Source organism: Eptesicus fuscus, chromosome 18 (assembly GCF_027574615.1).
Source record: "Eptesicus fuscus isolate TK198812 chromosome 18, DD_ASM_mEF_20220401, whole genome shotgun sequence".
NCBI classification, from domain to species: Eukaryota; Metazoa; Chordata; class Mammalia; order Chiroptera; family Vespertilionidae; genus Eptesicus; species Eptesicus fuscus.
Genome location: NC_072490.1, coordinates 26000777 through 26017103, shown reverse-complemented (window position 1 = coordinate 26017103; position 16327 = coordinate 26000777). Strand labels below are relative to the sequence as shown.

General features: G+C 41.7%; 1 protein-coding gene across 1 annotated transcript in view; it reads left to right on the top strand.

Annotated features, from left to right (window-relative positions):
- The window catches only part of CPNE4 (copine 4), a 291785-nt gene that overhangs the window by 177849 nt on the left and 97609 nt on the right, over positions 1 to 16327 (top strand). The window contains exons 4-6 of the mRNA XM_054729573.1: positions 6249 to 6320; positions 9170 to 9244; positions 14569 to 14652. Of these exons, the coding sequence (XP_054585548.1) occupies positions 6249 to 6320; positions 9170 to 9244; positions 14569 to 14652 (231 nt within the window). The remainder of the gene's footprint in view (positions 1 to 6248; positions 6321 to 9169; positions 9245 to 14568; positions 14653 to 16327) is intronic.

Sequence of the window (16327 nt, the reverse complement as noted above, 5' to 3'; positions counted from 1 at the left end):
AGTTTCTGGTGAGGCCTCTTTTGCTGGTTATCTTCAGTGGTTCTCACATAGCATAAGATCTCTTATGCTTCTTTCTTTTTTTATAAGGACACCAGTCATATTGGATTAAGGCCCCTTATGATTGCTTTTAACCTTAATTATCTCCTTAAAGGCCCTACAGTTAAGTTTCAGGTTAGGAGTTCAACATAAGAATTTTGGGTTGGGGGACGAAATTTAGTACATAATGCTATATGACCTTAGATAAACTCCTTAATTTCTCGAAACGTTGCTCCTCTCATCTCAATTCTTTGGGGGCAAGAGCAAGTTTGATCATTAAATGACAGTAAATGGGATAAATGTGTATGAAGCACTTGACGTATTATCTGACACAAATTAAAATGTTTTGGTTGTTTTCCCCAGAAACAGTCAAGGATTGGACAGTAAGTAGATTATTTGGGAGGCGAAAGAAACACCAGTGGAGTGAGACAGGAAAGAGAAACCAGCCAATAAAACAAAGGGTGCATTGTCTAACAAATCGCCACTGGATGCAATTGTAGCTTCAATAAAGAAATGAATCCTGGCTTTGGCTCATGAACTATGTGTATTAGTCTGTTAGGGATGCCATACTCCGGGGAAACTCAGGTCACTATGTAGAACAAACACCACAGAGTCACCCCCCAGCCCTGGGGCAAAGAAGCTGGAGGATTTCTATACCAATGGTGATCAGTCATTGGTTAAGGCCCACTCCAAATGGTGTTAATAATCCCCACTTCCAGCCTGCTGTGCCTGTGGACAATGGGCATGGATACCAGAGAAAACCTTCAGGCAAAGACATGCCCTGCCAGTTCTGCAATCGTAAGGCCTGAGGGGATCTTTCTGCTACAATGAGCCAGTAGGTAATAGTCATCCTACTATTAGTTTTCAGAGCACTGGACATCCTGTTTTTGACAAAGGGGTTCTAGGGCCAAACAATTGTAAGCAGTGCTCAGCAGAGGGTTGTCCCACTAAAGCTCTATTGATGTCCTGCAGTTGAGATGCCTTTCTAATCCTGTGATTTCCAGACTTATTATAGAAAGGCTTTTTTATACAATATATAAACTTTTAAGGAATGAAAGGTCTCTGATACATGCTTTGGAGATTATCAGTTCTGGCTAATAGATATGTGACTGTCAAGTAAAGGTGTTTTTAATCTGTTCACCACTGTAGCCCCAGAGCCGTGTCTGGCACAGAGAAAGTTTTCAATCAATGTTTGTTGGTGCAACAGAGTCTTACAGCTATTTCAAAAAAGCATCTGAAAAATATGTTCAGTAAAAGCAGTCTCATGAAAAATAACTGCTTAGTCAGTCCCCGAAATGACTGTTTTGAAAGACTGAAAGAAAATTCAGTTGAATATACATACACTTGTTGAAATATTGGCCAAAGCACGTCTTATTCTCCTGGCTTTGTTCCCATTCATCTAGATCCGTGGTCGGCAAACTGCGGCTCGAGAGCCACATGCTGCTCTTTGGCCCCTTGAGTGTGGCTCTTCCACAAAATACCACGGCCTGGGCGAGTCTATTTTGAAGAAGTGGCGTTAAAAGAAGTTTAAGTTTAAAAATTTTGGCTCTCAAAAGAAATTTCAATCGTTGTACTGTTGGTATTTGGCTCTGTTGACTAATGAGTTTGCCGACCACTGATCTAGATGAAAGAGTAGACTTCTCTATAAAATGAGGACCTATGCTTTCAGAATTTGTCTACTTCATAGGGGATGAACCACTTCCTCCCCATATCCGTGTGAGAATGCAAATCATGGACTTAATGGGACTAACGTCCCTCTGGTCCAACTTTGCTAAAAAGAGTGTCCCAACTTCTATTTCCTCCCCCTATATGCCACTCTTGTTGAAGGCTAAGAATTGTAGCTGTGACCCCACTAAGGGGTGAAAATAATCAAATTAGAGGACGTCTGACAAGCACATCCCCTTTATCTTATTGCCAAGTACAGCTAGGTATTAGTTGGCCTCAAATGTCAGCTGGGACTAGGGTGAGCCTTGTCATTCTCTCTCACCCTCTGTCAAGACCTAAAGCCTTTATGAGCCTGATGCAGTTGCTTCCGCTGCAACAAAGCATACAGGAGAAGTGGGATTTGCAAACAAATGGGCTTTTCTCTATAGATCACTGCTCCATCTGGGCATCCCTACAGTGTTTTCCCAACAGTTGTGAGAACAGCAGCATCACTGTTGTTGATCACTATTATAAGGAAAGGTTTCAAACCCTAATTATCACTCATTCTTTGGAGCTGAGATGGAGGCCCGGGGGCTGTAAAATAAGATTAATTGCCTGCTTGATTTGTATATCCAGTTGCCCACTTCTTTTTTTTTTTAATATATTTTATTGATTTTTTACAGAGAGGAAGGGAGAGGGATAGAGAGCTAGAAACATCGATGGGAGAGAAACATCGACCAGCTGCCTCCTGCACACCCCCTACTGGGGATGTGCCCGCAACCAATGTACATGCCCTTGACCGGAATCGAACCTGGGACCTTTCAGTCCGCAGACCGACGCTCTATCCACTGAGCCAAACCGGTTTCGGCCAGTTGCCCACTTCTTAATAAGGAATATTTCCTGGGCAATTGCTTATCTTCCCAGAATTTGTAAAAGGCAGGAGCAGGAGCACAGTAGCATTCTCTTCACACCCTACGAGTGGAAATGCTGGCATTTCTAGGTAAGAGTGAGGGAGAATTGTGACCATCCAGGTTCTCACTGATTAAGTCTCCCTTGGTTTTCCTTGAAGAATGATCTTACAAGACAGTATGTAAAGACAATTTGCCCACATCTAATAACCCAGTAAGTGGGTTATTACAGTGCTGAGAAGGTTGTTGAGGTCACTTGGAGCCATACAGGTAGGTAACCAATGTGGATGAAACAATAGCAATGGACAGAAGTATTTCTGAGACCAGATTTATTTGGGAAACGAGGTATGTTGCCTTTCTTTGGTCTGATGTTGACCTGGCAACTGCTTACTGGTGGCCTTCATTCTTTCATGTCTTTATTGGTCTTCTTCATCCCTCCTTGCTGAAAAACCCCTGGAGAGAAACTAGAGTATTCTAATACTGTTTGTTTTCTGTTTCCTCTGTTTTTTGGTTCATCTCAAGTTCAAGAATAATGTCTACATTTTTCTAGGAAATGGTAACTTTCACGATCTGTGAATGGGGAGGGAGAAGGGATAATGATTTGTCTACAGAACAAGAGCAATTGGCAAGTTCTTAATGAGTAGGGTGGAAAGGATGAGGAGTTTGGATTCAGAAATAGCTATAGGATGGAATGCCAATTCCTTTATCACCTGAATTTTTCATGTCATTTTATTGATAGCCAGCTGTAAATAAAAAAAATCCTATGTTCTTAATAATTATGCTCCACTGCCCTTAACTAAGGCCTTCAGATTAATTCATTCTTGAGGTCTAACTTCATTATTTCTTTATAATCTTCTACACGGTTAAGCACACTAACATGGGATCCAGGGCTTAAAAGCAAACACATGTAGTACAAATCCAACTGTGAGAATTTTCTAAATCTGTCATGAGTTTGCTTACCAGTCAGAATGTTGCTAGAGATCAGTTTCTGACGTCAGACCTATGATAAAATCCCTGCCTCTTAGCTCTGTGTCCTTGAAAAAATTACTTAAACTCTCTATGTCCTATTTTCCTCATTTAGAAAAGGAAAATAATAATACCAAATGTGTGGGGCTGTAAAATTAACATCAAAGTGACCACTAAATCAAAATGTTACTCAATTTCTCATTCCCTGCAAATGACTCTTCCCCACTTCATAGCCAAACTTATTGAAAGAATTGTCCTCGTGTGCTTCCTCCATTTCCTTCCCTCTTCCTTTCCTCCTCAACCTCCTTCAACCTATTTTCTGTTCCAAACCTGATCATGTGTTCTTTGCCCCCAAACATAATGTCCTCTTCTCATGCCCCTTATCTTAGAGAAGGGCTCCACCATCTGATCCAGTGATGCACTTATGATGCCTCCCCCTTCCTCCATATTCAGTCCATTTCTAAATTCTGACTAAAGTTTTACATTGAAATATCTCATAAATCCAGCCTTTTCTCTCCATCGCTATCATCCCCTGCCTAGTCTCCCACAAGAGATTCATACATGGTCTACTCCCATCCACCCCACCAATCTGTGCATTCATTTCCCCACCACCAGTGCGACTCTCCTTTGGGACGAGTTCTCTCTTTGTTCATTTGACCATTTTGTTAATTCTAATCTCCTTCACCAGAACATAAGCTCCATTCTATTCTTCATGCCTAGCACCAAGCCCAGCATTCAGGTAGGGCTAAGTAAATATTTGTGGAGTGAATAAAGCATCGGCCACATAATATGCACTACTTAAATGGGAGTTCCCATTGCTGTCCTTGTCATTGTCATCATCACCATCATCATGAGGTGATTTTTTAATATAAATACTCTTTCCTCTTCCAATTAGAGCTAACTAAACAATAGTGTCTTTAAATCTGCTTGACCTATGGAAGTTCTCTGAACATTTTGCATTTGACTCTAGCACACTCAGGATTTTCATTGCTCTAACACCGAGACAAAAAGATATAAGAATTTCAGAGAATAGGTTTGTCTTCCTGCTTTCCACAGTGATTGCCTTTCTTCTCTTTCTGTAAATAATATGTGTATTGTTACCTAATACTGCATTAAAAAGTCACCCCCAAACTTGACAACTTTTAAAAAATAAACATCTCACTGTTTCTGTGTGTCAGGAATCGGGGTAGGGGTGAGGGGGCAGCATAGCTGGGTCCTCTGGAGCAGGGTCTCTCAAGGTTGCCGTTGAGTTATGCAAAAACTCAACTTGGGGGAGGACCTGCTTCCAAGCTCACTCATGTGGCTGTAGGCAGGCCTCAGGTTCTCGCTGGCTGTTGGCTGGAAATCAAGCCTTGTCCACATGGGCTGCTCTCTAGGGCTTCTCATAGCATTGCAGCTTGCTTCGCCCAGGGGGCTCTGAGAGAGAGCGAGAAATGGTGAGCAAGAAGGACGGCACATCCAATTGGTAACTTAATCTTAGAAGTGACATCCCATCACTTTTATGGTGTTCTGTTCATTAGAAACAAGTCATTGGATCTATCCACACTCGAGGAGATGGAATTACACAATGGGGTCAATATCAGGAGGTGAGGATCATTGGGAGTTGTCCTAGATAGAAGCTGCCTAATGCAAGAGGTGACTTTGTTCTCTCTAGGCACGAGCCTGGCTTTCACTTGAGTCTTTTAAGCCTTTTCTCCTTTGGGAATCATGGGTAGCATATCCATCAAGGCCACAATGCCTTGTCACACTTCTCTTTCAAAAAAAAAGGAAGAAAGAGGGGAGGAGGGGGGTGGGGCAGGTTCTGCTAAAAATAGCTCCTAATATAAACAATTTTAATTGTCATTGCACGTTGTGCATTAACACTTAATCATGGAGATAACCCCAATTACTGATATTGGCTTGTCTGAGCATCAGTTTCCTGGTGACTTATTTTATAGCTTCCTAATGAATATATTAAAAATAGAACTCAAGAACTAATAGATACAAAATGTGTCTATTTAGATCCTGGTTTTCTTTCCCTCCCTGCACCCCCACCCCCCACTGCGCACAGATGTTTTAGTGCTGATTTGAGATCATTCTGAAACTTCATCTATTTTATCTTCATGTACCTATATCCAGTATTTTCCATCTAACTTTATATCAATCCCTCAGCAGCAATTAAACCACCTCCTAATTGACTGAGTTCTCTGTCATTCATCACACATTCTCTTACATCACACGCCATAGGAGGAAAAGGGGAATACCTGTATTTAGGAGAGGTTTGTGGAAAGTCCTTGGAAAATTAGTGCACATAGATGTCACCGTTTCAGGCAGAGCTGAATGAAGGATTTGTAGAGGGGACTTTATTTTTTTTTTTTATTTTTTTTAGTAAATTTTCAGACAAAGCAACATTTCTTTCTTTTTTTTTTTAATATATTTTATTGATTTTTCACAGAGAGGAAAGGAGAGGGATAGAGAGCTAGAAACATCGATGAGAGAGAGACATCGACCAGCTGCCTCCTGCACCCCCCCCCCCCCACCGGGGATGTGCCCGCAACCAATGCACATGCCCTTGACCAGAATTGAACCTGGGACCTTCCAGTCCGCAGACCGATGCTCTATCCACTGAGCCAAACCGGTTTTGGCAGAGGGGACTTTATTAAGTAGACCTGCAGCTGTATGACCGCTATCTCCACCTTTCGTTTCCTTGTGCAGATTGTTTCCCAGAGGAAGCTGTCCAAATCCTTGCTGAAGCACGGGAACACGGCCGGGAAGTCCTCCATCACGGTATGCCGCCCTATGCAGCCATCTGCCAGGTGCCCGCGTGGAGCTGGCTGGGGCAAACCAGACTTGTGCAAAGCAGACCCTGTGGCTATTGGGAGCTGATGCCACAATCGCACAACCATCCAAGCTACCTCTTTCTTTCTTTTTTTTCCCCCACCTGTCAATACAATTTTGACCTTTTCATCCCTAGGGAAAATGAGTAAAAAAAAAGGATCTGAAAGTAAAGCCATTTACTTTTACCAAGCACTTCTGCAATTGCAATATAAAAGTGTTCCTCACTTTTTTAGTGGGAAACAGCGATGGAGTCATTGAGCTCAGTAAGAACATGGAATTGTGTGGGGTTTTCACATCATCAAAACTACCTATCCCTGCCTCTCATTTTTCTAAGAATCAAAAATTTTTGCTCTAATCCCATTTAGTCCAAGGTTTGATTTGTTGCTTCAGGACCAGAGAGCCCAGCATTCAAATCTCTTCTTTAATATAATAGTTTGGAGCTGTGCTGTCCTATTTGGTAGTCACTAGCCACGTGTGATTATTTGAGCTTACGTACAATTATTTAAAATTAAATAAAAGCAGATATTCATTGCTTAGTCCCACAAGCGACATACGAAGTGCTCAATAGTTACATGTGGCTGGTAGCTACTATTTTGGACAGTGCAGATGATAGAAACTTTCTGAGTGCAGAATGTTCTATGGGCAATGCTGGGAGCACTTCTTAATAAAATCTTGCATTTCCCTATATCTGAAATGTTGACATCTTGTATTAGAGCCTTTGAGAAAGGCAGAGAAAGTAGTCTAGCCAGTTAGCTATGCGAATCTAAATTGCTAGGGAGATAAATTGCTTGAGGCAAGCCTTCTGAGTTCCTTTGAACATTTCTTTTTAACTTAAAAGTGACTGATTTATTTTTTGTTAATGTAAGCCACTTTTTAAAGGAAAAATTCCTAAGAATTCCTACTGGTGAAAGTTAGGACCATTCTTACAATAACTTACCTGAATTTGTTGCTTAAATATTCAAAGTGATGCAGTCATGTCAAAGCTTTCTCTTGACTGCCATGCTCACTGATGAACAAATGGTTCAAATGGCTTTGAAGACCCCCCTGGGTGCTCCAAAAAGCCAGGGACCCAAAGGCTCATTCCCAAAGCCCACACACCCAGAGAAGCCTCAGATGGTGGACCACGTGTGTGATTTGCCATGGGTCTCCCTCATGGGAACGAAACCTCACCTTGCCACCTTTTTCTCTAAGATAACTTGAAGATTTTCTTCCTACACACATCCCAGAGAAACTTTATCTCCTTAATTTTAAATAATTAAATACTTCTCTTAATCTTGGGTCTTTGGATCAAAACAAAGGCTCTATTAGCTTTTGGGAAACTCTTGAAAATATGTGCAGAATTTTCTAAGCTTCTGCAGATGAAGATCATAACTTCCATCCTGTTTCCAAAGGTGTCTGTTGAAGACCACAAAACAGTTAAAGGCCACTGCTCAAGTGCAGTGTAAGAGGCATGAAGGAGACAAGGTACAAAAGAGGACCAAGTGGAAAATCTACACAGGATGGTTTCCGGTTTACCAAAAATGTTCTTGAGTTTTTACTTTTTATCTGGACTCATGTTTCCTACTTCTTAGGCAAAATTTTGGCTTTAATATTAGGTGTAAAATAAAATTTTCCAGATGCTAACAATGTGAACCCAACTTATAATGGAAAAGTTGAGCTCAGATAGAATGAAGATATAATTGAATTAAAGCTCAGTGGCTTGACATAATCAATTTGATAAGGGTATCCACGTCCTACACCTCTAAATGCCTGGTGAGGTCCCATTATTTATGAATGGTTGAACCTATCTGTAACTAGACAGTCCCTAGATTTTTGTCATTATTGTTTTTCTCCTGTTTTTCCACCAATTTCTATTCCCAGGCTTTGAGAGTCACTGATTATTAAATATTGGAAAGCAATTTATTATGAAAGAGGCTCTTAGGTAATATTATATTTTCACTTATACCAAAATCTCTGTCAGGAATTCTGTTCTAGATAGTTAGGGACTCTCTCTCTCTCTCTCTCTCTCTCATCTCATCTCATCTCATCTCATCTCATCTCATCTCATCTCATCTCATCTCATCTCATCTCATCTCATCTCATCTCAGAAAGCCCAGGGGGAGTCTTTTACGAAAAATAGGAATTAGCCTGGCAGGCATAGCTCAGTGACTGAACATTGACCTATGAACTAGGAGGTCATGGTTCGATTCCCGGTCAGGGTATATGCCTGGGTTGCAGGCTCAATCCATAGTGTGGGGAGTGCAGGAGGCAGCCAATAAATGATTCTCTCTCATCATTGATGTTTCTATCTCTCTTTCCCTCTCCCTTCCTCTCTGAAGTCAATTAGAAAATAAAATAGGAATTAGAACATTTTTTTCGATGGCCGTATAATCATTGCTTTAGAAAGGACATAAAGACTGGTTTATTTCCCTATCCCTTGTTGGTCTAAAAACAGTGGGGAAATGTTACTGCTCCTTCTTATTTGCAACTTTCCAAAGGGGGAAATATATATTTATGGATATGCCATCCAATGCTCTTCCTAACTGCTGCTCCAAATTGTCTCTTCTTCCAGCCTATACCCCATCAGTTGTGATTTCATGCTGAACATAAATGAAATCTGGTTATCAACTATTGTTTATTCTAAGGAGTTGCCTTAAACACCTGGAAATGCTGTGCCATGTTCACTAGCATTGTAAAAAACTCCTTTCCCAGCATCAGTCTTTTTTGATTTTGAACCAAATATGAGCTAAATTTGTTCATGAATTCCTGGGCTGATTGGTCCAACCATTACTGCAGCTGATGCATGCTTTTTCCTTTAGGTGATTGCTGAAGAACTATCTGGCAATGATGACTATGTTGAACTTGCATTCAACGCACGGAAATTGGATGACAAGGTAAAGTGTTTGGCATTAACCTTACTGAAGGAAGTAATAAAGCCAGCTCTGAAAATTTAATCAGATTTTCCCCTATAGCTATTTTTTTTCCCTTTCAGCCTACATTATTAAACAGATCAGAGATTTCAGAGAGGTCTGCAAAGTAAGACTTTCCCCAAATTGTGAATTAGTTAATGAGATAGAAGAGAGACTACAATTAAACCAGGAAATTTTTATTATACTAAGACTTCATTTGTTGCCCTAGCCAGTTTGGCTCAGTGAATAGAGCGTTGGCCTATGGACTAAAGGGTCCCAGGTTTGATTCTGGCCAAGGGCACATGCCTAGGTTGCGGGCTTGATCCCCAGTAGGGGGCGTGCAGGAGGCAGCTGATCAATGATTCTCTCTCATCATTGATGTTTCTATCTCTCTCTATCCCTCTCCTTTCTTCTCTAAAATCAATAAAAATAATTTTTTTAAAAAGACTTCATTTGTTCCCAAATGCCACAGCTCAGATATGCATGGGTAAATATGATTTAACCCCATTGGTAGGGGCATTTTAAAGGAAATGAAGAAATGGAAAGGGGAAGAAAAGTGACATTTATTAAGCACCTATATTTGCCAGTGTTAAGAGCTTTGCATGTGTTATCACATTCATTCATTCTTATAACTTCCAGGCAACAGATATTGTTAACACTGTTTCGCAAATGAGGAAACAGATTCAAAGATGTGTTAGTTCAGATAATCCAAGACAAGATTAAATATGCAAGGATTTTGTTAGGAGACATGCCTGTGTAGGGAACATAGGGAGGAAGTCTGGGAGAGCTGACAGACCATGATGCAAGTCTGACCATGAGTAAAGGAGAGAGGGAAGGAAGGGCGGGCAGTGTCCTGGAATGCCATGCAGTCCAAGGAAGGTTCAGCAAGGGGGCCTAGAGCTGAAATTGGCCAGCAAGTTCAGTAGTCTTAACATGCAGGTTATCCTGGAATCTGGAAAAGATAGAGTGTTATAAGGGGAAGGAATCTGATCTATTCAGCTTCAGACTTTAGGATCACTTTCAAAAGGCCAAGCTTAACTGAAGTTGTATGCATTTTACTGAGTGTAACTGTTGAACCAAGCTCTTCACTTATCTGACCCATTCCTTATTTAATAGGTAAACCAGGCCAGTTCATCTTAACATGGATAAGCAGTTAAGACTGTTGAACTGGGAAACAATTCCATCAAAACAAGGTTTATATCCCAAATTGTGTTTCCAAGTATTTGGTATGAGGTTTAAAAACACATACCTCACCCGGCTGGCATGGCTCAGTGGTTGAGCGTCGACCTTTGAACCAGGAGATAAAGTTGGGTATAAGCCCATGTTGCAGGCAATGTCCCCAGTGTGGGGCATGCAGGAGGCAGGCAATCAATGATTTTTTCTTATCATTGATGTTTTTATCTCTCTCTCCCTCTCCCCTCCTCTCTGAAATATATATATATTTTTTTAAAAAAACAAACCTCTTACCGCAAGAGGACCATAAGAACTAGACCCTTAAGATCAGTCATGTTTACTCTTTTTTTTTTTAAATTTTTTGATGGATATTATTATTACCATTTCAATAATGGGAAAACTGTAGACTCAGAGGGGATAGAGAAGTTGTTCAAGATCACATTACTAGTAAGTGACCAATCTGGGATTAAAATCCAGTTCTGTTGGCCTCTTTACACTATATCTTCTTAAATGTCAGTGAACCTCTCCATAATAGAGGTTTCAGAGCAATAACTATGAATTTTTCAGGGGTATTGGCAGAGTCTTTTTTTTTTTAACTTAAATTCTTTATTGTTTAAAGTATTACATAAATCTCCCTTTCCCCCCATTGACCTCTTCCCAGCTGCCCCCACCCCTCAGCACATGCCCTCACCCTCCCACCCCCTCACCGCCCCCCTTGTCTGTGTCCATTGGTTATGCTCATATGCATGCATACAAGTCCTTTGGTTGAGTCATGTTTACTCTTATACTTCTAGTTCATAGAGTTAATTCTTGGCCTCCTTGACTCTACACACAGTCACTGGCTGGGAGCATTCCATGGGAAGCCTGGCCTTGGTGCGAGTGCAGGGTGGGAATTACAAGCATGTAGCGGGGGCCCTTGGTCAGTTACACCCCCTGTAGTGCGGGGGGTCTACAAAGTATGTTCTCGTGACCACCACATCCTGCTAATCAGTGGTTAAACTGAGATTTCAGTTTCATGTCTGCCTCACTGTCATCTGTATTCTTTCTATTATATCTCACATCTCCTACCCAATCACAATCCATGTTAGTCTTACATATACAAAAAAAAAAGTTCTACAGTCTCCACTTCTTTTTTAAAAAAAAAGTGGGGGGGTGTCCTCACCATATATTTATGATTTCCCTTCAACCATATCCTGAATCAGAAAACAAATCACATTCATAACTGTATTCACAAAGGGCTCCATTTTCCTAGAGTACAACTAGAGAAGATGGGATTTTGGGGTGTGGCACCACTTTTTCCAACGATTGCTTACAGGCATTAGGATGAAGAGGGTAAAGCAGTATCTTAAGCAATTTCCTAAATTCTTAAGCAGAAGCTTATATCCTGGCATATCTCATTCACTTTCACCTGCAAAAATACTCAGCCCATTTATGCATTTATTAACTCACTCTTTCCTTTGTTCATTTATTCACTTATTCACCAAACCTTCGTTGCATGCTTGTTATGCATCAAGTGATAGGAAAAAGACATACTTTAAACCACTCTCCCACCCACAACCTGCAATTCACCATCTAAGTGAAACATAAATTTAAACAACAAATGATATAATAATACTGTAGCCATGACAGGATGTGCTAAGTGATGTATAACCCAAGTGCCCTGAAAAGGGTAATTCATTCTTCCTGGGGACATCAGGAAAGACTTTATCCTTGTGAATGAATTATATTTTAATTCTTTTAGTATCTTGAGTGCATTGTGTGAAACACACAACCACTACCTTTTGACATTAGCATGAACTTGGTGCTGGGAACCGCAGTGTGCATTGATATCAATTGGGTGTAAGCTTTTAACTTTCACTTCCTTGGAACCATTATGCTCTTTCTCCCTATCATATCCCCAGGTTTCAAAATAATTCACCAAACTGCTTTGTAGTGTCTTCCCAGGAACCATTATAAGCCATGGAGTCAGTGTGTAGCAGTGTTACACTACTCATTTAATGGCTTCTTTCCACTTAGTAGTCTCTTAAGAACCACTAATTTGTCCTCTGACTTATGTCACAGTGCAAGGAGACTTTCAGGTTTGTTAGTGGACACATTGATTCTAAGGTGTTTGAAGTTTCCTTTCATTCAAATGAGCACTGCTCATAAAACTGGAAGAGTCCCTATGTAGCATTTAATATGGTTCGAGATGGCCATTCCCACCCTTGATTGTGCAGCTTATACAGGACCCTGGTCACTGTTGCGCCTCAGTGCCCCAGTGCTATAGACCCAGGTCCTTTATAAAGTGGTGGTGTCCTGCCCAGCCTCCTTAGTATCCAGCAAGGAGCAGGCCCTGTTCAGAACCAAACAGAGGCCATTGCTTCCATTTGGACTGGAACGTGAATGGTCTCAGGTGAAAAGAGGGCAAGTTGTAGAATTTAAGAAACAAGATGATGCCATGAAGATCATCTCATACAACCTCTTCAGGAAATAAAGGCTCTGATTTGCTTGATGACAAAGACACTATTAGTGATCTGGTTAGCTATTGCTGTATAACAAAACCACCTCAAAACCCAATCACTTAAATTAACAACTCTTTTATTGTATGCCATGATTTTGAGAGCCAGAAATTCAGGCAGGATTCATCTGGATAACTCTTCTGCTCCTAGTGATGTTGACAAAAGTCACTCATGGAGGAGCTCATCTGAAGTGCCCACTGTAGCTTCCTCACATGCCTGGCACATGAGATGGCCAAAAGGCTGGGTTCTGCTCCGTTGTTCAGCTAGAGTGCCTACATGGTGGTCTTTGGATGGTCACACTTCCTACATGATGCCTGGCTTTTTCCAGAGGGAGCATGCAAGAAAATGAGGCAGAAGCTGTGTGGCCTTTTTGACATAGCCTTGGAAGTCATCCTTCATCACTTCTGCTATATTCTGTTGGTTACAAGAGAGCCAAGAGGCATCCCAGAGTCAGGGAGAGGGGAGTTAGACTCCATGCCTTGGTGAGGGGGTAGCAAAGTCATATTGTAGAAAACATGTAGACAGTGGACATTGTGATGGCCACCTATGGAAAATGCAATCTGCCACAGTGCTTTTGTCACCAATCCTATCTAATAAAAGAATAATATGCAAATTGACTGTCACTCTAACACACAAGGTGGCTGCCGAAGATGACTGCCCCCATGTGGACACAAGATGGCCAGCAGGGAAGGGCAGTTGGGAGGGACCAGGTCTGCAAGGGAAGGCAGTTGTGGGCAATCAGGCCAGCAGGGGAGGGTAGTTGGGAGGGACCAGGCCTGCAAGGGAGGGCAGTTGGGGGCAATCAAGCCTGCAAGGGAGGGCAGATAGGGGTGACCAGGCTGGCAGAGGAGGGCAGTTAGGGGTGACCGGGCCTGCAGAGGAGGGCAGTTAGGGGTGACCAGGCCTGCAGGGGAGGGTAGTTAGGGGTGACCAGGCTGGCAGGGGAGCAGTTAGGCATCAATAAGGCTGGCAGGGGAGTGGTTAGGGGGTGATGAGGCTGGCAGGCAGAAGCGGTTAGGGGCAATCAGGAAGGCAGGCAGGCGAGCAGTTGGGAGCCAGCAGTCCTGGATTGTGAGAGGGATGTCCGACTGCCCATTTAGGCCTGATCCAGAGGGATGTCCGACTGCCCGTTTAGGCCCGATCCTACTTGGATTGGGCCTAAACGGGCAGTCGGACATCCCTCGAGGGGTCCCAGATTGGAGAGGGTGCAAGCTGGGCTGAGGGACACACACACACACACACACACACACACACACACACACACACACACACCGTGCACGAATTTCGTGCACCAGGCCTCTAGTCCAGAATAAGAGAGTATAATTATTTCACGTCACAGCTGGTGAAGTAGAGAACCTCCTTCTAGCTTTTAGCATTAAGTGTTATTCTAGCTGCCTACATGTTAGTGGTTGAGCTTATCTACTCATTGAGAAAATATATCATGACTAAAAGCCACTGAAATACCTAAAGCTCCTAATATTTGTTAAGAAGTATCATAAGAACAACTGCTTTCTAGGTACATTTGGAAAGTTGCAGTATGACTATGTGGGGGGAAATATGCTATATTCATGCTATATGCTGAATTAGATGTGTTTGCGGAGGGAACACAACTTATTTTTATTTATCTGTCTATTTTAGGATTTCTTCAGTAAATCTGACCCATTTCTGGAAATTTTTCGTATGAACGATGATGCAACTCAGCAGCTTGTACACCGAACTGAGGTAATAACTATGCCATCTCATCTCCTAACATGATAAATTGACCTGTTTCGAGAAAAACCCTTGCATTTCTTAATGTCTGTAGCTATGCATTCAGACATAAGTCCTCACTGTTCTCAAGAGGACTCTTTATCCTCAATTTAGATTGTTAGAAGAGAAGACCCTCTCTCATCCAAATTTTTTATTATTTTATTAGTAATACAAATATAAATACTAGGTAACATTTCATGAAGGTGACTAGGCACCAAACATTGTACTAAGTGATTTTATACACATTATTTTATCTACTTCTCATAACAATCCTTTGACATGCTTATTATTACCCTCATTTTACAGGTGAATAAACTCAACTTTTAGGAGGTTGGGTCACTTTCCCAGTTCTCGCAGTTAACAAGGGGTACAGCTGACGTTTGAATTGAGTTTGTTTGATCCTGAGCTTCACTGTAATTGGGAAAGGCAATCTGCCTCCCCAGGGAAAGTTGATACACTGGACTGATATCAAGCCTCTCCTGTGAACAGCAGCCTTCCTCGGCAGCCACTGGGTCTATCTGCATGTGCCTCTCCACTCCCCTCCTCTTTCTCCATGTGTCTCCAAACCTTATGCCTCACTGTCCAACCACCCACTACCCACTACTGCGTACCACTCAACCACCAACCCCAATCTCTACTTTTTATTTTATTTATAAGCCAGTTCCAAGAGAGATTCTGTAGGAGTGAGAAGCACATTGGTAAGGAGGAAGTGGGGTAATTTTTGACGATTGACTTGGAGCTGAGAGAAGGCTGTGTTGTGCTCACCAGTGGTAGCATAAAGGAAGAAGGAATCCTTGAGACTCATACGATGAGAGTGGAGGTGCCATGTTCTCACCACCCTACGCTGGAAATCCAGTTCCATTTTCCTGAAGTAACAGAGTTGCAAGTAGCATTGGGGGAACAGAACCTGTCATACTTAAAGTAGACAAGTATTAAATAGTGTTGAATGGCCTAGTCTGTGGATACCGTCAAATGCATACTTGGCATTTCATAAAATGGGTTTAATAAAACAATGAATAAATTAATGGAGTTGAGTATAGAAAGCGTGTCCAGTACAAGTTATAGCACAAAGTGATGCTCTGGAACTTAATCCCTGGGGAATAGATTGAGGTGCAACTGGGATAGTTTCACCCCCACTGAATAGAATCATTTCACACATAAGGATTCCTTCGGTGGCACAAACTTTTCAGGAGAAGTAAGTAGACTTTGGGGAGGACCAGAAGTGGTACCCACTCAAGCTTTTGCTGTAGTCAGTGAATGGAGGCTTTAAAGTGCAGGGACAACAGAGATGGATGGTACACTGTTGGCTTCTCTCACAAGATCCTTTTCTCATTTGCTCCTCACAGCATTTCTCTTCTCATTGTTGATCTTATTAAATCCTCCTAATCCCAAGAATCTCTAGAACTTCCCCCAATACCCCATTGCTGAGGGGTTCCTGGAGTCTCACAAGAAATGTGACTATAAACTTCTCCAGTGAGTCAAGCAACATAACATTGGGTTTTTTTTCTTGTGGGCACGCACACACGCGCATTTTTCATTTCAGAGGAAATTTCTAGTTGAAATTTTGATTTGCTATTGAGTTTTTCAAAACTGTTGCAATAAGACATCTTTACTCCTTAGTATCTATACTAATAAAAGGGTAATATGC